General features: G+C 41.2%; 7 protein-coding genes across 9 annotated transcripts in view; 4 read left to right on the forward strand and 3 right to left on the reverse strand.

The window, feature by feature from the left end:
* The window catches only part of sfi1 (SFI1 centrin binding protein), a 9,076-nt gene extending 8,789 nt beyond the window's left edge, over window positions 1-287 (forward strand). Inside the window, exon 30 of the mRNA XM_017408071.3 lies at window positions 76-287. Within this exon, the coding sequence (XP_017263560.1) occupies window positions 76-249 (174 nt within the window). The 3' untranslated portion in view covers window positions 250-287. The remainder of the gene's footprint in view (window positions 1-75) is intronic.
* zgc:172271 (uncharacterized protein LOC100000381 homolog) lies at window positions 273-7,017 on the forward strand. Its single transcript, XM_017408075.3, has 17 exons — window positions 273-836; window positions 1,152-1,315; window positions 1,845-1,944; window positions 2,027-2,203; window positions 2,307-2,469; window positions 2,544-2,608; window positions 3,333-3,490; window positions 3,598-3,784; window positions 3,861-4,009; window positions 4,084-4,174; window positions 4,716-4,763; window positions 4,878-5,060; window positions 5,159-5,306; window positions 5,407-5,489; window positions 5,575-5,759; window positions 6,486-6,672; window positions 6,758-7,017. Exons 1-17 carry the CDS (start codon window positions 782-784, stop codon window positions 6,799-6,801), a joined length of 2,187 nt encoding a protein of 728 aa, XP_017263564.1. The 5' UTR covers window positions 273-781; the 3' UTR covers window positions 6,802-7,017.
* A 639-nt stretch (window positions 7,018-7,656) lies between these two features.
* On the forward strand, window positions 7,657-10,840 carry sirt4 (sirtuin 4). Of its 2 annotated transcripts, none has more exons than XM_025004213.2 (4): window positions 7,657-7,853; window positions 8,124-8,602; window positions 9,582-9,876; window positions 9,958-10,840. In XM_025004213.2, exons 2-4 carry the CDS (start codon window positions 8,127-8,129, stop codon window positions 10,108-10,110), a joined length of 924 nt encoding a protein of 307 aa, XP_024859981.1. In that variant the 5' UTR covers window positions 7,657-7,853; window positions 8,124-8,126; the 3' UTR covers window positions 10,111-10,840. The 2 variants fall into 2 exon arrangements, with proteins under 2 accessions (XP_024859981.1, XP_017263512.1); XM_017408023.3 differs by having other exon boundaries at window positions 7,658-8,035.
* On the reverse strand, window positions 10,523-11,383 carry lg4h1orf74 (linkage group 4 C1orf74 homolog). Its single transcript, XM_017408024.3, has one exon. The coding sequence runs from the start codon at window positions 11,343-11,345 to the stop codon at window positions 10,554-10,556; it is 792 nt and encodes a 263-aa protein (XP_017263513.1). The 5' UTR covers window positions 11,346-11,383; the 3' UTR covers window positions 10,523-10,553.
* A 146-nt stretch (window positions 11,384-11,529) lies between these two features.
* Window positions 11,530-12,706, reverse strand: tomm6 (translocase of outer mitochondrial membrane 6 homolog (yeast)). The gene is made up of 3 exons (XM_017408028.3): window positions 12,517-12,706; window positions 11,745-11,876; window positions 11,530-11,591 (listed from the first exon to the last, which is right to left on the reverse strand). Exons 1-2 carry the CDS (start codon window positions 12,612-12,614, stop codon window positions 11,780-11,782), a joined length of 195 nt encoding a protein of 64 aa, XP_017263517.1. The 5' UTR covers window positions 12,615-12,706; the 3' UTR covers window positions 11,530-11,591; window positions 11,745-11,779.
* LOC108231142 (ubiquinol-cytochrome-c reductase complex assembly factor 2) lies at window positions 12,699-14,520 on the forward strand. Of its 2 annotated transcripts, none has more exons than XM_017408026.3 (4): window positions 12,699-12,917; window positions 13,714-13,788; window positions 14,198-14,264; window positions 14,343-14,520. In XM_017408026.3, exons 1-4 carry the CDS (start codon window positions 12,780-12,782, stop codon window positions 14,390-14,392), a joined length of 330 nt encoding a protein of 109 aa, XP_017263515.1. In that variant the 5' UTR covers window positions 12,699-12,779; the 3' UTR covers window positions 14,393-14,520. The 2 variants fall into 2 exon arrangements, with proteins under 2 accessions (XP_017263515.1, XP_017263514.1); XM_017408025.3 differs by having other exon boundaries at window positions 12,707-12,917; window positions 14,339-14,520.
* Window positions 14,521-15,534: 1,014 nt separating this feature from the next.
* Window positions 15,535-18,401, reverse strand: tspo (translocator protein). The gene is made up of 4 exons (XM_017408122.3): window positions 18,066-18,401; window positions 16,519-16,694; window positions 16,295-16,433; window positions 15,535-16,186 (listed from the first exon to the last, which is right to left on the reverse strand). Exons 2-4 carry the CDS (start codon window positions 16,689-16,691, stop codon window positions 16,013-16,015), a joined length of 486 nt encoding a protein of 161 aa, XP_017263611.1. The 5' UTR covers window positions 16,692-16,694; window positions 18,066-18,401; the 3' UTR covers window positions 15,535-16,012.
* Between the last annotated feature and the right edge of the window lie 2,392 nt (window positions 18,402-20,793).

Below are 20,793 nucleotides of genomic sequence, written 5' to 3' on the forward strand. Positions count from 1 at the left end.
TATCTGTCTGACTGAGGCGAATGTCATGTGTTATTAACAAACCCGATTCTGTGTCCCTGCTGGTGTTTTGAACAGCTGGAGGAGCGCATCAACAGGCTGTCCACTGAGCTGGAACGACTGAAACCAACTATGCTGCTTCACGCTGAGAGAGTCCAACATTTACGGTCTGACCTCCACGCCTCAGGAGTTCATCCTCTCTGCTCCGAGTCAAAAGAAGAGGAAACCAGTAGCCGTGTGTTTACGATGTGACGGGGAGACATTTATTTCCTTTACCTGCGGACTGTTTGGACTGGTATGCCTCTATCGTGTTGTCTAAAAGGAACAAACTGTGAGGTGAAAACGGACGAACCAAATGCTTCAGCTGATGCACATTTTCTTATCAAGCTCGCCGGACTTCATCTAGCTGCTGTCTTAACCTCCACACAGAGCTGGTTATTCTTCCAGAATATGAATCCAAAAACCCTAAAAAGGTCCGTCGCACCTAAGAACATTAAAGGCAGCCGTTTCGAAGCAGCACTTGCAGCTGATCTGTAAAACGCTGGACGGGGGTCCTCCTTGTGGCAGATGTTGCTAAATATTTTCCATATGCGTGTAAAAAGTGACTTGGCTGTTTGCAAAGGAGCTGCCCTTACGCAATAAGTTCTCTCCTTTTCCGTGCGCTCCAGACCTGCTGATATTCTGGTTAATCTATGCAAGAAAATCAGACGATTGCTTTTTTGCCGACCGTACTGGACATATTTATCTGAATTTTTAAAAAATTTTTGACTCACAGCAGCGTAAAATGAAAGGACTTTTTCAGATTTTCCTGTTTGTCATCACAGTTTGTTGCATCAGGGGTGAGTTTTGTTCCTGAAGTATTTATTGTCATTGTTATTTAGTTTCAATGTGATGTAAATAACTTTTTTTTACTGTTTTGTTAATGTTGGCATTTTTATAGCCCACTTTCACGGGCCTTTCTTTGGCAGACCCTATTAAAACACACGTTGAACATATCATTTCGGGTTGATAAATCATTTAAAAAAGTGTGTTTTAGACGCAGGTTTTCTTTTACGTGCACACACACACACACTTCTCCTTACACTTGAAGGAATGTTCTTCTGACCGCCTCGTGTGGATGATCGAAACTCTTTGCCTCTTTGCCTGCACGACAGCCAAGAAGATGCGATGGTGCGCAGTTTCAGATGCCGAGCAGAGGAAGTGCGCCGAGCTCGCCAAGGCTCTGGTGGTGTCTCTGCCGCCGGCGACCGTCGCTGCGTTTGCCAGGCTCTCGTGCGTGCGGGCGTCCAGCACAGCCGACTGCATCGACAAAATAAAGGTGAGCAAACTTTTTAAATGAAGGAATTCAACACTGAGAGCCGGGGAAATGGTTATCACTGAAGTGACTAACACACGAAATCAGTGGTTTCCAATCCTGGTCCTTGAGGGCCACCATCCTGCAGGTTTTACTTGTTTCTCTGCTCCAACACACCTGATCTGAATCAATGGGTGATTAACAGGCTTCTGCAGAACATGAAGAAGTGATTTAACCACTGAATCAGTTGTGTTGGAGCAGGGAAACAAGTAAAATATGCAGGATAGTGGCCCTCCGGGATCAGGATTGACAAGATGATGTGTTTATTTGAATTATATTTTATATAGAAGTTGCATCAAATTCTTAACTCTTCATAGAGTGGACAAAATGAGCTCATTCACAGGTGATTAAACTCAAACACAGGTTTTACAGATGTTTCTAGCAGCTAGAAGGGAAGTGATCCATGGGCTGAACAAGAAAATTGCAGGAAAGTATCTGCACCAAATTTAAGCTGTAAAATAATTACGATCCTCCAACTTTTTTTGTGTTTCAGGCTAATCGAGCTGATATTGTGACCTTGGATGCAGGGGAGGTTTATTCTGCCGTCAAGCAGTTTGACCTCGTTGCCGTTGCTAAAGAGCTTTACAGCGACGGTGAGTTCGCTTCCCGGCACGTTCAGCGATGCCTCCTCTTCCTCGCAGATCCGAGAGGTTTATTTACTTTTTTGGTCTACAGGAGGCTGCGTTCTGTCCGTGGCTGTGGTGACGAACAGCAGCTTGGACGTTCGGTCCCTGCGGGGCCACCGGAGTTGTCACAGCGGCTTTCGGTGGACGGCCGGATGGAGCCTCCCGCTCGGCTTCATGCTGTCCAGAAACTACCTGAGCTGGTCCAAGGAGCGTCCTCTCAGCCGAGGTACCGACGACGCAGCCGTCCGCACCTTCCTGCTCTGATTTTTTTCATTCATCTGATTCATTTTTTCTCTCAATCCCCTCTCTTCTTGTTCGCTGTGGAGCAGATGTCGGCGACTTTTTTGCCTCCAGCTGTGTACCTGGAGCCGCTGCCATGGCGCCTGCTTTGTGCTCTCTGTGTCGAGGACAGAAGTCTTTCATTCGTCAGAAGAATAATTACTGTGAGACCTCCCACAGCGAAACTTTCTACAGCAACCAGGGAGCCCTGAGGTCAGGATTAATAGAAGCTCAGAGCACTTTTGATTTCCTTCACGTCAGTGGAGCACTCTTCTTTCTGTCTGCAGGTGTCTCAGGAGCGGGACAGGTGATGTCGCATTCGTGGACCATTTAGCCATCGAAGCTATTGAAGGTAAGCATTAAAGTTTGTTACTCACATCTGATTTATTTCACTGCAGTTTTTATTTTAAGATAACAGCTAAAATCAATTGCACATTATCTTATTAGTCTTAAATTTATGACAAAATCAGAAAATGTTGGAATGTTACGGAGAAAAAATTGCTCTTAATTCCCTAAATTTATCTTAGAACTGATAAATGTTCATGTCAGTGCAGGCAGTAAATAGCCAAGCCTTTTCCTGTTTTATCTTGTTATCCAACTTTTATGTATCAGTATATACAAATGAGATTCAAAAATGTTTAATTAAATCTTGTTATTTCCCACAGTGGATTTATAATTATGGTTTTGTATAAAACTGGAGTCCATTAAAGCAGGTAAGGTGGGAAAAGGAGCTTCAGTTTGTCAACAAATGCATAATTAAAGTTTAAATTTAAGGTTTCCTGGAGAAGATTTGGAAAGAATTTGCAGACTTGTAGGAAAGGGTTAGTAAATGAATACTGTATATTTTCCAGGAATGTCCGTTCTTTTAATAAGAACATGCTAAATACATATATTATACACATATTACAGAGGCATTTCTGCAGGAGAGGTTACAGAAACTAGACAGATGTGGGATTGATCAAATCGACTCAATGTCTCAGATTATTTGACTGATTCTTACACATGAAGTCTGAAATTAAAGAATCATATATATGGTTTTTTTTTTTATTTGTCTTTGTTTTTGCCTGTTTTGTCAGCCAGTGAGCGAGACCAGTTCAGGTTACTTTGTCCTGACGGGACTCAAGCTCCTCTGAGCCACTTCAGGAGCTGCAATCTGGGCCGCGGTCCCGGAGGGGGGATGGTCACCAGACACAATTTTCGCAAAGTTGTCCGCAAGTTTTTAACAACTGTGCAGGTAAATTTTTATTTAATTTTTTTCCCCCATTTTTGCTCTCAGCTGTCCTCGAACTACAAATGTAATTACCTTTTAAAAATGATTTTTTTTTTTTTTTTTCATTTTAGCTGCTGTTTGGTCGACAAGGAAGAGAGAGACAGCGCTTCCAAATCTTCAACTCGTCGACGTTTGGAGAGAGCGACCTCCTCTTCAGAGACGTGTCGGATAAACTGGTGGTTCTGCCAGACGACATGGACGTCAGCCAGGTGTTGGGGCTGGATTATGTCGCTCTTCTCAAAGGTCTTGGCCATGAAGGTGCTTACGCTTCCTCCTAACGATTCGCCGTTCTGAAGAAAACAGACAGAGCGTGACTCTTATTTTGTGCTTGCAGGAAGCTCTCTGGAGGACAGCGTCGTGCGCTGGTGCTGCATCAGCCACGCCGAGCAGAGGAAGTGTGAGCGGTGGGCTCTCAGCATCAAGTCGGACCCTCTGGTGTGCGTCCGAGTCGCCTCCATGCGGGACTGCATCGAGAAGATCAAGGCAAGCCGTTCGCGCCGCTTTTACTGAGGGAGGCAAAGCTACCGGAGCTGCGCTGACCTGTGTCCTTTTCACAGAGGGACGAGGTGGACGCCGTCTCGCTGGATGCAACTCACTCATTCATCGCGGGAAAATGTGGTCTCATCCCCGTGGTAACGGAATATTATGGTAAGAATGACATACTGCACAAAATAAACGTAAAAAAATTTAAGCATTATCTTAATTTATTATTTACTGTATTTATTTTTTAACAATTTGAGTTTTGCAGATATCTTTTTGTGAAGAAAATTATTTTTGTTTGTTGACGTTTATTTAAAAGCACATTTTTAAAGCTTTGGGCTTTACAAACATGGTGGCCATGGTTGCTACAGCCTTCAATTCACTGATTCAATATGTTCCAACCCATTACTGCTGGGAGTTTTGGCTTGAAAACCGACTAAAACTATTAGTTAATGAATACAACTGTTTATTTTTTGTGGTTTTATCTGATAATTCCTTCTGATTGAAGCTGAATGTTGGAGTTCTGTCTGTTTGCTGAGCGCAGTATTCCTGTTAAAACACCTAAAAGTCAAAGTATTTGATCCCTCATGGTCTCTGCTCATAGTGCGTCTTGTTTAAAAGGTTGTTTTAGGTGTTTTATTAACTTGTGGTTGACTATAAAAGTTGTAAAATATATTATTCTCTGTTCCCGTCTCTTTGCTTCTTGCAGGAAGAACGTGCGTTCTTCCCGAAGGATCGACTCATTTGGAGACCGACGGTGAGGCGGAGACGAGCAGCAGTAATGTGCTGAAGTGACAGTGTTTTCTGCCGCTGTTGTCTTTACGTGGACCCCCCCCCCCACCCCCCACCCCCCTGCTGTTTGTCCCCTCAGTCTTCCCCTCGGTGGTGGGCGTCGCAGTCGCGAGGCGCTCCAGCAGGAGCGTCTTCCTGGGGAATCTGGGAGGCCGGCGCTCGTGCCACGGCCACATGTACAGCCCTGCAGGCTGGCTGCTGCCGTACAGACACACGCTGAGCCTGGAGCACAACGTCAGCAGTCCCTGTGATCCCAACCAAGGTACGGACTCTAAAGCGTCAGAGTTTGTTCTTTTATTTCCGATTGTATCAAACCTCTCCCTGACCTGCAGTCTGACACCTTTTTGGTTTTTTTGTTAGTGTACGATGAGGTGTTCTGGAAAGGATGTCTTCCTGGCTCTCAGGGGAATCTCTGCAAAGTGTGTATGGGAGGAACGGGAGAGGCCGCAACCAAACGCTGCACTGACAACCACAACGAGCGTTACTATGGCAACATGGGCGCCTTAAGGTACAAGGGGGTTCCTGTTCGCCTGTTAGTTAAAGAGATGGTTCGGCCGAGAACGTAGGGAGCGAACTGGCCGTTTAATCCTCCCGTTTTTATCCTTCAGGTGCCTGGTTGGAGATCCGAGCGGGAAAAGCTACGGTGACGTGGCCTTCCTGGAGCAACACAACCTCCACACCAACATCCTGAGTGAGGACCCAAGCACGAGACACAGTGGTGCTGAGGGACGTGTAAGTAGAGAGGATTGTGTTCAGATTGTGTTGTTTCCCCTCAGGTTTGAACTCCAGCGGGTGGGCGGAGGGCTGGACGCCGTCCAATTTTGAGCTGCTGTGCGCAGACGGGCGCCGCGCCGCTCTGTCGGAGTGGGAGACCTGTAACCTGGGAGCCATACCACCGAATGTCGTCATGACGCGGCCGGTGCTCGCCGCTCGAGTGTACGACTTCCTCATGAAGTCACAGGTCAGCTGTCTCTTATTAAGTACTTTAGTATTTATTTGAATCCTGCTGGGAGTACCAACTAGTTAGCTGAAAGAGCTGAGATAAATCTACTTCTGCTCAATGTTATTCATTTGTGATGGCACAGAAACACCAGGTACCAGGTAAGTACCCTATTATTACCATGTATACACCCTGTAAGTACCAGGTACATACCTTGTTATGTACTAACAGGATAGTTACCAGGTAAGTAACAGGTAGAGGGTACTTACCTGGTACTAACAGGGTCTGTACCTGCTATTTACAAAGTGTGTACCAGGCTAGTACTAAATTTGTATCAGGTAGAGACTAGGTACTTACCTTGTAAGTACTGGGTGTGTACCGGGTACATGTCCTATTAGTACAAGGTATGTACTAGGGTAGATTATGTATTATTATTATTATTTTAAAATATTTATTTGTTTATTTACCTTGAGTTGACATAAATCAGGACAGATTAAAAGACACACCATAATTTGAGATTAATCAATTTTATGAAAAGATTAAATATTCTAATGAAACAAAAGAAAAATGTTTATATTTTAAATTATGCTCCTGTTGTTTAGGTATAAAATTAATTCTGAACATTTAAAACTTTTGCAGCTTAATAGAAATTATATTTGAACTGTTTTTTTTTTTTTTTTTTACGTTTATGTTCGATCTTTAAATTTCTCAAACTCATTTATCTATTTTTTTTTTTTAATGACGTAGGAAACGTTGGCCGCCAACCCGAACGCAGAGTTCAAGCTGTTCGAGTCTCATCCGTACGGAGAAAGTGATCTGCTGTTTAAAGACGCAGCACGGTGTTTCGTTCACACCAGCCACATGGACTACCGCTCCATCCTGGGAGAGGAGTTTCACGCTCATGTTGAGGCGGTCTTCAACTGCACGTACTCCGGTAAGCCCGCAGCCAGGACGCACCAGAGGCTTGTTGTGCACGTTGGATTTCTAACATAACCACTTGTTTGTTTTCCTCACAACAGATATCTTGGAGTTTTGTAACAAAGATGTGTGCAGCATATTGTAAAGGAGGAAAACAAATGGCTCTATTTCCGTCAGAGCTTCTCTGTTAATCAGCTCGTCGTCCGTATGTTTCTGTGGCTGAAGACTGGAGACCATCACTGTCATGAAAAGACTGAACTGAATGAAGGCTTCTGTTGTCACTGTTTTTATCTGACATGTATGACCTGTGTGTCCTTCAAAGGTACAAAATAATATGAAGTAAACAGTTGAAACACTAAAAGCAAATCCTTACAGCAATGTTATTTATATATTCATATGTTACTTGAATTTAACTGGTTTTGATGTCTTTGGAGACAAATGAAAAGAGGTCTTTTTTAAAATAATAGTTGTGCTGGTAGAGGCAAACTGCAACCAAGTCTTCATGTACTGTTTTGAGGAAATTCTGCCTTACTTCATTCTTACTTTTAGGCTATTTTCTACAAAAACAAGCATTACTTTTAATTTTGCACCATTATGCCAACTTTGTTGACCTCGTTTTCTCAACAAAGTAAGGCTTTTAAGCATAAAATAAATTATGAAGTAGGTTTTAAGTATCCGTAAAACAGCCCAACACGTTTTGAAATGTTTAGTTTGATAATTATTAGTCAGTGACAAAAAATGGTATCTGTTAAAGCGCTCGTGAAAGAAGAGTTTCTAGAAATTAAAAGGAAAAAAATCAGAAAATATATGAAATTAATTAGCAAATTTAAAGAAAATTATTCTTAACAACACTTGAATAAAATAAGCCACATGTTTGACCAAGTACAACTGGGAAAATCCTGTTTAAAATCATTGTATGAGTAACAATATAACAAGAAGACATCAGAGGAAAAATAACATTTTTTTCTAAACACATACTTTACTACTACTATTGCTTCAGCTTTAAAAAGACACTCACAGTGTGGTTTAAGTACTTTAGGTGTGAATACTTTGATATCTAGCGTTACAGTAAGGCTTGTCTGGGAAAAAAAAAAGAACTACAACTCTCAGACTGCAGCGCGGCTGTGTTTGGTGTTACGTTGAAACAGGTTCCTCCTGTGTTCTAACAAAGGTTCCTGCTAGCATCAACCGTTTCAGGTTTGACATGTTACTTAACTGCTCTTCGTAGCTTTTAAAACTTTGTAATATTTATCATTAAATTAATTTTATTTTGCAATATCCATAAATAAGACGACTAATTAAAAGAATGCTGCTAAAGTACTGAACTAAAACCAGACAACCGTTAATGACCGGTTGAAACGTACAACTTCCGCCTTGCTGTGAGTTTATTGACTTATTGGTGTTAAATAATAACCCGGAGTGAATTATGTGTCAGTTTCTAACGCCGTCTCCCTATTTGTCCTGCAGTAGATGAGACTGCCGTGGCGGGCCGTCCCTCCTCCTGTCAGGACGGTCTCCTCGGTCCCCGCGGGGAGGCTGAACTTCGTCCCCGCCTGCAGTACCGCGGACGGCGCCTCCCTGGAGCTGCTGCGGGACTTCGTGAGCCGAGCCCGGCGGCTGTTCGTCATCACCGGAGCGGGGTTCTCCACCGAGTCGGGCATCCCCGACTACCGCTCGGAGGGCGTCGGGCTCTACGCGCGCACCGACAGGCGACCCATGCAGCACGCCGAGTTCACCCGCTGCGCCAAGTCCCGCCAGCGGTACTGGGCCAGGAACTTCGTCGGGTGGCCGCAGTTCTCGTCCCACCAGCCGAACCGCGGCCACGCGGCGCTGCGGCGCTGGGAGGACGGAGGGAGGCTGCACTGGCTGCTCACCCAGAACGTGGACGGTCTGCACTCAAAGGCAGGGCAGAAGAGGCTCACGGAGCTCCACGGCTGCTCCCACAGGTGGGTGGGGGGACAGGAGGGACTGCTTATCGCCCGCCGCGTTTCATCCAGAATTTTAGACTAGATCAAATCATGTTGAGGAGTGCTCAGAACATGTGTTGTGAACGACTCTCAGCTACCACCACATCAAATATCAGCTCGATATCTGCAGAACTGACTGAGCTGTGGCCATTTTTTTGTTGTCCAGGTAAAGTTGGCTGTGGCGGCCATCTTGAATTGAGTTGGTTCCAAAAGTTGATCAGCTGTAGAGGTTCATCCAGTGATGATTTCCTGAAAGTTTCATTAAAATTCACCCACTTGTTCATGAGATATTTCGCTAACAGACAGAAGCGGTTGTCTCCAAATAGTTAATGACAACATTTTAAACAAAGATCTTGTTTGATCTGTTAATGCTCAAACTATAAGGTGAGGATCAGTCTCAGCTACCACCACACCAGATTTCTGTTGTCAATATCTGTAAATTTGACAGTTTTTATGCTTTTTTAAAGGTCAGTTGGCTCTTACAGCCATTTTGAACTGGGTGGTCTTTAAAAATGAACCAGCTGTGGATTTATATTCACTGCTTATTTTCATCAAGTTTCCTTTAGGCAGCAGGTGAAAATAAATAATTGTGCAAATACTACTAAAGTTAACTGAAGTATCAAATATCTCATAAATCAAGCAAATAACCTTTATAAAAGCAATTTTACAAAGTGAATGAATTTTTTAAACATGTATGTACCATTTAAAAATATTTAATTTGATTGTTTTATTACGAATAGTTGGAAAAAATGTTTTGATTAACATTTCTAGAGGAAATTATTTAAATTTTGGTGTATTTAAAGGGTTGGTCGAACATACATTTTGGCCAACCGCTTGAGCTTTTTAGGATACTGACAAAAGTTTTAAATAAAACCTTGATTTTTATGTGAGAGTTTTGTTTTGCCTGCCTTTATAAAACCACTGAGGGAAAGATTTATTACATATATTTGTTCTGCAGAGTGACGTGTCTGGGTTGCGGTGACGTCACAGCCAGGGAGGATCTGCAGAGACGATTCGTCTCCTTAAACCCGGAGTGGACAGCTCAGGCGGGTGCTGTGGCGCCGGACGGTGACATCTTCCTGGAAGACGAGCAGGTCCTCAACTTCCGAGTGCCCCCCTGTGAGCGGTGCGGGGGGATACTGAAGCCCAACGTGACGTTCTTCGGAGACACCGTCGACCGAGCGACCGTCCGGTTCGTTCATAACAGACTGGCGGAGTCGGACTCGGTGCTGGTGTTGGGATCGTCCTTACAGGTAGGGAGCAAATCATCACTGGACGGCGGCGCCGTTCACGTGGACCTTTACGTTTAGACGCGTTTTCTCCTCGTCCTCCAGGTGTACTCAGGCTACAGGTTTTTACTGGCAGCGAGCGACAGGAAGATGCCGGTCGCCATTCTGAACATCGGCCCCACCAGAGCGGACCACCTGGCTGAGCTGAAAGTGAGCGGCCGCTGCGGCGAGGTGCTGGCAGCCCTTCAGCCTCTCTGACGCTGGGATTCGTCAAGGATCACGTGATTAAGAACCGTCTTCAGGATGAGTTCACGGTTTCACATTCATGCTGCTTTTTTTAACAAAACAAGTTCAAGTATCACAAACTAAAATATATTTTTCGAAGAGAAAATAAGAATGCTAAACTTTATACACAAAGTGCTTCATTTAACAAAACTGTTATCAGTTGAAAGGATTATTCTGTATTTATTCATTATTTTAAAAGTTATATAAAATAAACTGTAGCCAAGTGTTATTTTCTTTTAAAGAACTGAACGTGTTATCATGGAGTTATTGCTCTCATGTGATGAAAGCAATAACTGGATCTGATTAAAACATTTGTCAAAATACTGATATGGTTTTTATTTTAGATGGTGTTAGAAGACAAACAAACCAAACTAATCCCACAGTATTTTACTTTAAAAGACAAACGTTTATTAGCATCACAAACAGACGGAGGGCAGAGTGACTGTGGACTGACTGATACTGAGATCCTTCAGGACGTTTTGCTGCTCGAATCTCTCCCGCAGACGAAGCTTCCAGTTCTCCAGCTCAGTCTGCGTCTCCTCCTGCAGGGCGGCCGGGACACTGAAGGAATACAGACAACATCTGTGACGGGCGCCGGCTGCCTCCCACGTCGCTGAAGCTGTTACCACCATCAGGGGAGTCATGGACAGGCAGTTCTCAAAGCTCTCGGCCTGGTCGAACCAGTAGGTGACGGGAAAGCCCAGTAAAACGCCAAAAACTGTGCACAGGTTCCACTCCTCGCATTCCTCCCCGACACGAAGAGGTTTCTCGGCCTCTCCGCGTCGCTGAAATCCTTCCAGAAGCGTCAGCAAACCCTCCGCCGCGCTCCCCAGTTCTCTCCTCCGAGCGTCAGAGACGGCGGGCCCGTCCAGCGAGTGGCGAACGTCGACGACGGCCACGCTGTCGCCGTGAAGCACCTGCTCCAGGGTCGACCGGACTGCGCCTGCGTTGACAACGAGACTGTTTCCGTCCAGATCCAGCGTGAGAAGGGATTCGGACACGAGCTGGAGAGACTGCAGGGAGCTCAGATAGTGCTGGACCTGCGCCGCGCCGGCGCCGTTGCTGTCGTAGAGAAGAGCAGGTTTCAAGCCCACGCTAACAGCCGAGACCTGAGCGGCGAGATCCAGACTCTGAGGAACGGAGAGAGACTTTCTGCCGACGGACAGGCATTTACGAGCTGCGCCCACAAAGAGCTCCTGAACCGACATGGCTGCATGAAATCTGCTAACTTTACAGTCCTTTGAAGGGAGAATTTGTAGCCAAGTCGATCTGTGACTCAAAAACCACAATAATTAAGATGCTGTTTAAATGTAATAATACGTTTTCAGATAATATAAACAAATAAAAATAAAAAAAGAGTGGAAATGAGATGATCTGTTTCCAAAGCATAAGTAGTCAGAGAAACTTTAGTATTTATTGGTGTCCCTTGTTTCTTCCTTGTTGGTTCAAGACACCTAAAAGAATGAGAAACACAACATCAGACACAAGTGAACCTGGATACATCAGCCGTAGCTCAGATTTAGGCTGCCTGGTCAACACTGATCTTTAAGAGCAACAGGTTCCCTGTTTAGGCTGAACTTCTTTGGGTCCGATGAAAAGGATCTCACCATCATCCTGGTTATGGTTTCAGCGCGTGGCCGCTTTATGTCACCGGCTGAGGAGACGTCAAGTCAAAGTCTGAGAGATTTCTTGCCACCCAAACACCGGCAGCGAACAAGCCCAGGTTGACCAGAAGATTCCTAGAAAAAAAGAAAACAAAAATAAAGAGAAGAGTTCGCATTATTCTTACAGTCATAATGAACTGTAAGATGGTACGGCCTCATCAACACACCACCTGTCACTCCATTTACTTTAATAGTTTTAAATATATAAAAACATACGTTTTTCACAGATACTATAGATTTACTTTATGAGTATCCTGAAAGTGAAGCAGATGAGCTGAAATCTGTCATGTACAAATACAATTAAAAACTAGTTTTCAGTGCAGTCTAAAGACAAGGCCTTCGGCTTTAATGTACTATATCTGTACTACACTATTATCGTCCCAACAATCTGACAGATATTATTGAGTTTCTCAAATATATTTTTAACATCTCCAGTGTACTTTGCGAATATAGCCCATTCTGATGATTTGCTTTCTCTGAACGAAATGGGTCGATAAATGAGTCCCAAAGCCGGTTTAAACACTATAATATAAAATCCTATTATTTTAGCGTGTTCAGTAGTTTATAATTGAATTATTGTGCGGGATCACTGCATGTGTCAGCTCTGGAGTTTGAAAGCCAACAAGGACAAATCCCGGCGCGCTGATGCTAGCTAGCTGCACCCACTAACCCTCACATTAACGCACAATAAATTACATTTTAACATTTAATTTACCTCCTGAAGTCATTCCTGTCTGTCGCAAACCGGCAGGCAGAGCTAATCCACTCCACCACCTTGGGAGAAGACCCCTTTTTGACGTTAGAGCCGCTCATAGTGTGCTAACGTCGCGGCGTTACAACGAGGAGCTAAACCGGAGAGGAACACACGCGCGGACCGGGAAGGTTGGAATGGGGGAAGAGTTTCGACGTGACACAAGTACGGTGCGCAAAAAGGGTCAAACCTGCCAACGCACTCGCGTAAATATTACATGACCAAAGATGTCTGCGACCAGGTACCGACGGTTTCTGAAGCTGTGCGAGGAGTGGCCCCGGGACGAAATGAAGAAGGGCCGTGATTTGGGGACGTTTCTGCGTCAGAGGGTTGCTTCTGCCTTCCGCGAGGGTGAAAACACGCAGGTGAGGAGGTCACACGGCACGAGCCTTAGCGGCTAACCTTAGCTAAAGGAAAACAGCTTACAGTCGACCTTCTTGATGCACGTGAAGCCTCTTTATAACTTTTGAAAACACAGCTACACAAACTGGATTTTTAGTTATATTATCGCTTAACTATGTAACCCAAATGGATCAGTCACAAAACTTATAAGAGCCAAAGTTGTCAAAATGTGTGTCTTACAGGAATTTTATATAATATTCTTCAAAGGAGTTCTTTAACTTTTACAAACCCTAATTTCTATTGCTAATCCGCGTCTTTGAGTAGAATCAAGAGTTTTTATTCTTAAGGAATACTTTATAAAAATGTAAATATTAGGAACTGCAAATATATAAGTATAATACTTTGGATTTAAACAACTGGAGGGCAGAATTAAACATTAAAGCACAAAAATAGACATACTGTAATTTTACATCACCTTCTACCTATCAGGTAGTATGTTCTTTACTTTTGTATCATTTTGGTGAAAAATATGGTTTAAATGTTTAGCAAATGTTGCCTTTCATTTATAAATACATCCCAACTGTGCATTAAAAGTGGTTATATTTTTATATTTAAAAAAAACGTATGAATGAATGAATTCCATTAGCTCATCCCTTAACTTGTGAAATCAGCCGTACAAGGGAAAAAAACAACTAGTATACTGTTTTTATGTGTTTAATGAGATTAAAATGATCCTGACGAATAAACAAGCTGATCCGGTTGTTGTCATCTGTCAGTTTTTTTTTTCACATTTTGTCAAATTAATTTATTTCCCTTCAGATTGCAGATCCAGAGAAATGTGACCAGATGTATGAAAGTTTGGCCCGTATCAACGGAAACGTGTACAGACAAAGAGTAAGTTCACTTTCACGGCTGTTCTTGCAAATTATCTGTTGAGCGTTTATTTATTTATTTGTACTTTCTGCATCAGAGGGAAGACAAATATCCTCTGCAGATCATATTTTCCTCTCAAACTCAATTAACATAATTTTTTACCAGCGGACAACTGCTTGACTCAGGATTGAGAAAAGTTTGACTTTCCTTTTTACAATGGCATTAAAAAATGTTATTTAGTGTTAAGGTTGTTTGTTTTGTGTCAGTAAAAAACACCAGGTTAATTTATAACCATTATACGTCTTTTCAAATTTGAACTAAGATCACAAATATACACAAGACATGGAGATTAGATGTTCTTTTTCCTCATATATGCATGAAATGAAAGAATATTATTAATTAAATGTAAACGTGTGTTTGTTTCATTCAGTTTCCTCGTGTGAGAGACACAAGTTTCACTGGAATAACGACAGAAGAGTGCAGAGTGCTTTTGTCAGGTATTCGCTCACAATGTCGCACGTTGTTGTTTTTTCCAGCTTTCCAGTTGGTGACACCTCCTGTCTTTTTACAGAAAGCATGCAACAAAGCACGGACGAGGAGAAGAAGGGTTTGTGGAAAACTTTAATAAACAGATTCTCCTTCAAGGCATCGGAAGACGTTCCAGAAAAAGCTCCTGAAAAAGCTCCCGAAAAATAGCTTTTCCACGTTTTTTTTTTTTTTTTGCTTGCATAAAAATAAAGCTTATCATTGCTATCTGTGTGGATTGTTTTTGAATTTATTGTAGTTTTATAAACATTAAAGTCCTATAGTCAGAAAACTAAACCAAGTACCAAGAAACAAACTAAAACAAAAGCTATTTTTAGATTCTTACTCTCCTTCATGTTTTTTTTTTGCCTCATTTTGTTCATATTTTCTTACATAAAAAAAAGATGCCCGTAACTGACTGGAAACCTAGTATTTGGTTTGTATCCTACTCATCACCCACCCAATCCTAGCAAGACAACAGATAGATAGATAGATAGATAGATCTATAAATTGGTCTATATTAGACCCGTTAAATAAGTCCCATGAATAGTAAGAAGTTGGATGTTTTTTAAAATTAATTCCTCAGTTACTTTTTCTATATTTACAACTGATTTAGTTTCACATCTTCTGTCCTGTTGCTGATTCAAGTGCTCATTTTCATTCCTTGTTCTGTTTATTATTACTGCCCAAGATGTAATAATTACGGTAAGGAAACCCACCTTAAAGCTAAATGATGGGTTTTTTTAGCAGATATAGCTTTAAGGATCCAAGTAATGCCTAATATGTAACGGAGCTCTTCATTTGTCAGAAACTGAAGTATTTAGTGTAGGTTTTTGTTGATATTTAAAATGCTCATTTAATATATGATTAAGATTGTGTTTAGATTATATCTGATTAGCCAGAGGGACAGCCACGCTCCACCAGTTTTACACTTTTTCTTGTTCCCCAGCAGTTTAACATTTTGTTTCGGAAAGTCAAGAGTTCTGAACAAATAAGGGAAGAATTTAAAAGGCTCACTTTATTTATTTATCTATTGAAGATGAGCGTTGCCTCACAGCAGAAATCATCCTGGGTTTCGATCTTCTGCGTGGAGTTTGGATGTGTGGGTTTTCCCTCCCACAGTCCAAAAACGTGCGTTTAAGGTGAACTGACGATTCTGAAATGGCCTCGGGTGTGACTGTGTGCATGTTTATTTCATCTGTATGTGGCCCAAAAGAGTGAGTGTAACCAAACTGATGAAAGTCAGTTCAAACAACACAAAACTTCTTTTTAATAAGTTCAGATTTGAAACATTCTTCATGAAAAGCTCAGAAATGACAACTTCAGTATTTAGCCTGAACCATTTTCACATTAAGCATGGGTCTTAAAGTAGTCTGCTCACTAAAAGTAGAGTTTTAATTATATTACAAATATAAGTTGTGTATCTAAAGAAATTATCTATCCGTTTTAATAATAAAGTGATAAAAAAGTCACTTGTTAGAGGCAGATTGGCCAAAATACAAAAGGAAAAAAAAAACAAAGCACTTGGTCAGGTTTTAAAATGCAGCAAACTACAGAGGATGGAGGTCATTATCAGACAGAAAGGTCCGTGACAAACCCTTTGATATCAGCTGAATCAGAGTCCAAAAGCCGAACTGTGGCTGAGCTGGATTTTTATAAACAACATTTGATGCAATGAACCAGAATTTTGGGGACAAAGTGAGGCACACGGACATGCTCGCTACTCTTCTTTCTTCTCGGGGTTGTCCCTCCATATGCAGTAGTTGAGGGTGGTGGCGAGGCACAGCCAGGCCAGGTAGGGTGCCAGGAGCAGGGAGGCGGTGCGGTTGACGGGATACCAGGACACCATGGTGGCTCCGACGGTCCCAGTGAGAAACACGATCTCAATCAGGGCCTGCGTTTGACAGGAACAAAAAATGTATTTAACAAACAATCCAGCAGTCAGGTTTAGTACATTTCCCACCTAAAAATACTTGAATAAACATCTCTGTGGTAAACTTGCCCATTTTATCTTGTGTGCGCCAAAGAAAATCGGAGTCCAGGCCCAGTTCAGAGCCAGCTGCAGTCCATACAGTCCCAGGGGAACCAGCGCATCTTCAGTGAAGCCCCCAAGCTCTTTCCAGATCAGGTAGGAACCATACCTGAACGAGAAAATAAAAACCGCTCAGCCGAGGGTTGGTAGGTGGGAGGCTTCACACGACGAGACTCGGCCAGGGCAACACCTACCCCATCCCTGTGTACAGACACGTCCACACCACGGGGAACGCTGCGTTCGGTGGGCGCCACGAGGGTTTCTTCAGGCTTGGGTACCAGGTCTTCACTTGTTTGCGCGTGACAATGCCACCGTAGATCCCGCCGACGTGCGGCAGGGCCGTCATCCCGATCAGAGGCAGCCACATGGTCTGAGACAAGGATGGGTCATGGTAAACGGGGTTTAGTCTGCGGCAGCATTAATCAAAATGTTCAGAGCAGCGTTTAATACACACGGGTGTTCGCTTCTTTCAAAAGATTTGTGTTTTTTCCAAAAGTTCTTTTTTTTTTTAAAAGCTGCATGATGGAGAAAATAGCTCAAGAACCACTGAACTGATTTTAATGAACCGTTCATTAATTATTAGTAAATGGTATTAAATGTACCTCTATTACTGATTAAAGGAGTCAATCCAATTCAAGCTGGTCTCTATAGCTCAATCGAAATACAGGAGCGTCAAAACACGAGCAGTGCCTCGTCAAAAGTGAGAAATATTAATGTATTCACGACTCTCCACCAGTCAGATCAGTGCTTGATAATTTAAAGCATTTCTCACAATAGACTGTCTGATATCTTACACTTAAACTTCAAAAATGTTTACTTTTATTTTTGAAAGAACACACGTTATGAAATGCAGAACTTTACACTTGGCTGCAAATGACTGCTTTAGATCAGAAGCTGACAATGTGGGTTTTTTTTTTTAATTTTGATTTTTTAGTTAGGAGTTTTTGCAAAATGTAATGTGGCTTTTTCATTCGTACAAAAGTTTCACAAACAAAAACAGAATTACAGATCGTTTCTGTAATGTTTGCTGTTTTTTTTTTTTTTTGTTCTTCTTCTTTCTGCATTTAAAACTGTTTCCGCTGAATAAAAGTCCACAGGAGATCACAAGCACCGCGTGACAGTAGCCACGCTGATTTAACCTCAGGTTTGAGCTCCGTTTACGAGCTTTGTGAAATACATTTCTGCTCAATGCCATTAAATAATCAGAGGTCTGTGCGTCCCGCTGACAGCTCCCTGTGAGGTCAATCAGGGAAAAATGAACAAATGATTCCACAATCAGTCTGTGAGTATGATGCTAAGGTGTGACTGCAGGAACCACCAGGTGTCATTACTGACTTTTTTTATACAATTTGTCAGACAGGAAGTAGCTGAAGTGGCAGAAGAACTAGAAGAAAGTGAGAAAGTAAGTATCATAAAATCATCTGGAGTCACCTGATTCGTTTTTCAAAGACGAACAACACAATCAGTATGTCTGGATTCACTGCAGCAGCTTTAATTCAACCCTAAAAGTCCAGTTTCAGCCATTCTTTGTACATTTTTTATTCCTATTTGTTTTTTTATTTGCTGCATGAAAGTATATAAATAAAAGTTGGGCATTTCACAGAATGGGTTTCTTTGTAAGGGAAACCTGTGTATTTCCAAAGCTTACAAAACGAAGCATTGCTTAATATGAAAGTTTTACCAGAACAAACCGAATAAATCATTTCAGGTCATCTTCAGGTGAAAGGAGCACATCACCTACCTTCTCTCGGCTGTCAGCAGCTCGTCAAGTTTACTCCTTTTGTCTGTTTGAGGACAGAAAGCTGCACACACAACTGACTCCTCGGGCACGCTGATAATATGTAACTGAAAGGGCAAGGCAGTCTTATCGAACCGGTCACTCCTCCGACACTCCCAGGCAAGCGGCGTGACGTCACAGCGTACAAACCGACGATTGGTCACGTAAAAACAACAACAACAAAAAAACAGTTCAACCGACGGTTCAGGGTTCAATTTAAAGGTGTTATAACACCGCAGCGGTCCGAAGGTCTGTTTGAGGAAAATAAACAAACATATCGTTGCTTCCTGCACGGTCAGCTAATTAAAATTCATCGTTGTTTGCAACCGTGGCGTATAAAAATGAGCTCGGAAACGTGACGAGAACAAAGATTACAAAACGATCGGGATAGTCCCCCCCCCCCCCTTGAGTACGTGATGGTCGTGCCAGCCTGAGTGGTTTTTACGAAACAAAGATTGGCTCGTTACATCACTTCCAAGAGCTATACATCTAGCTTCTCAGACATTAAACAAACTATTAACGTTTTAACAAAAGCTAACTAGCCACAGTTGAACTCACTGAATACTGTTAACTCTTTTTGTCTCAGAGTCTGTGTATCGGCAGTCATTGCTCTTCGTGACAAGAAAACAATCTCTCAAGAGCTTGGATGAACACGATTCCTGATGGGTGCACTAAATTATGCACTTTGGACACTTAACATCCAGTCGTGTGTGTGGTATGTTTAAAAGTCCTAAGCAGTAATACTGTTTACAAAAGTCAAAAGAAAAATAACTTGGTTGCTGAACTGGCTGGTGTTAATTATGAATAGAGCTAACTTTGCACTGACAGGTAACCCTGCTCATTTTAAAACACTGTTATGCTGGGAAACCCCTTTTTCTGGCTTCACATAAAGGTTCATTTGATACTACATCCAAATGACTTACTGCTAAAGTTTTGTCAGTAGATGGATTAAAACGTTTACAGAAAGTTTATTTATGTTTCTGTTTTTAAACATACATGTTTACTTTTCACATTATGAAAGAAGTATCTTTTCCAACACTCATTTTTCTGTGAAATATTTGACCAGTATGTAAATAAGTAGTTTGCTTGGTAAGCCGCCTAACTCAAGGGGTGAACCAGAGTTGTGTTGACACATAACAAACACTTCAGCAAAGAAGTTCAAAAAAACAAAATAATTTGAAAGACCTTCAGACCAAACGATTTGTTGATATATATATTTAAATGACAATGACTCCTTGAAAGGAAAATATAAAAATACAAGGGATTGTTTAAAACTTGTACAATACAATAAATAAAGTGTTATGTATAAAAAGAAATCTAGCTTTATCAACAACAGTCCACTCACATTTAAGAGAAGTAAAGATCACATTACACCATCCAGAGATTATTAGAGGTCACTGACTTGTTAAATATGAGAATCAGACATGTTGGAACAAAGTGTGGACCAGTGTCCTCCACCATCATCAAAACACAAAACAACATTTTTACCAGCAGCGACTGGATTGCTAGTAATTTTTTTACATTGTGTTTGTGTGAAATGATGATGTTTATTGCATAATGATCTCGAGAAAATTATGAAGGGTATGTGGAATTGAAAAGGGGAATTTTCTTTTAGGATTCTCAGCATAATGTACATTTTTCAATCAAGTAAAAGAATCTGAAATGTACTAGAAGAGAAGCGCTGACAAGCAGAGTAATACTGACAGTACGCATGACACATGCACAGAGGTACAAAAAGAACATTTACTATAGTTTTCTCGTTTTTATTATTATTATTATTTGTCTAAGATACACGAAATCACCTTGTGATCGTATTAAAAACTGAAACATATTTTGCATTAAAGCTAAATTACATAAAATCTGACCTTTTGTGTTAGTATAAAATACTAAAGTAGTTTTCATCGTTAAAGATCCTTCATGAACAAAATCAGTCTGATGATTTTATTTGAAAAGGAAAAAAAAAAATTAAACTGTTATGTAATCAGTCTCCTTAAAGGTTAATAAGATATGTTGAGTCTTTATTCAGTTCAGAGCAATTAACCCTCCAAATTCTCTTCCTCCATTTAAACTAGTTTTTTAAAAAATGCACAAAGAGTCAAGAATTTCCCCTAATTCCAACTTCTCCTGGGTTTCAAGCCGCTTATATCCTTGTTTAAGAAAAATACATGCATTTTGAACTATATTTACATAAAAACTGGACATAGTACATGTAATACATTTACTTTTTCATTTATATATGTATAATTAAAAATCAAAAATGTATTTTAGAATACATTAAACTATATTTTGTTGTGTTTAAATATATGCATTTATATATAAAAATATAAGAACTGAGGATAGAACACAATTACTGTATGTTGAATATGTGGTAAATATGTTAGAATATATGAATAATATTAGAAAACAGATGCTGATATAAATTGAGTCATATTTTATCATATGTGCTGTTTTATGTGAAATAATATACGAAGTAATATATTCACCAATATATATATATATATTCTAATATATTGAAGGCAGGAACTGTTTTTATACTATTTAATGTATTGGTAATGCATTGATGTGATATATATTCTAGTTTTTTTACCATATATAGCATGATTTGATAATTGTGTTGTATTAACAATAGTCAGCAAAGTCATGTAGAAATGTTTTTAAATTACTAATAAATTAAAACTCTTCCAATATATTG

Source organism: Kryptolebias marmoratus, linkage group LG4, assembly GCF_001649575.2.
Source record: "Kryptolebias marmoratus isolate JLee-2015 linkage group LG4, ASM164957v2, whole genome shotgun sequence".
NCBI classification, from domain to species: Eukaryota; Metazoa; Chordata; class Actinopteri; order Cyprinodontiformes; family Rivulidae; genus Kryptolebias; species Kryptolebias marmoratus.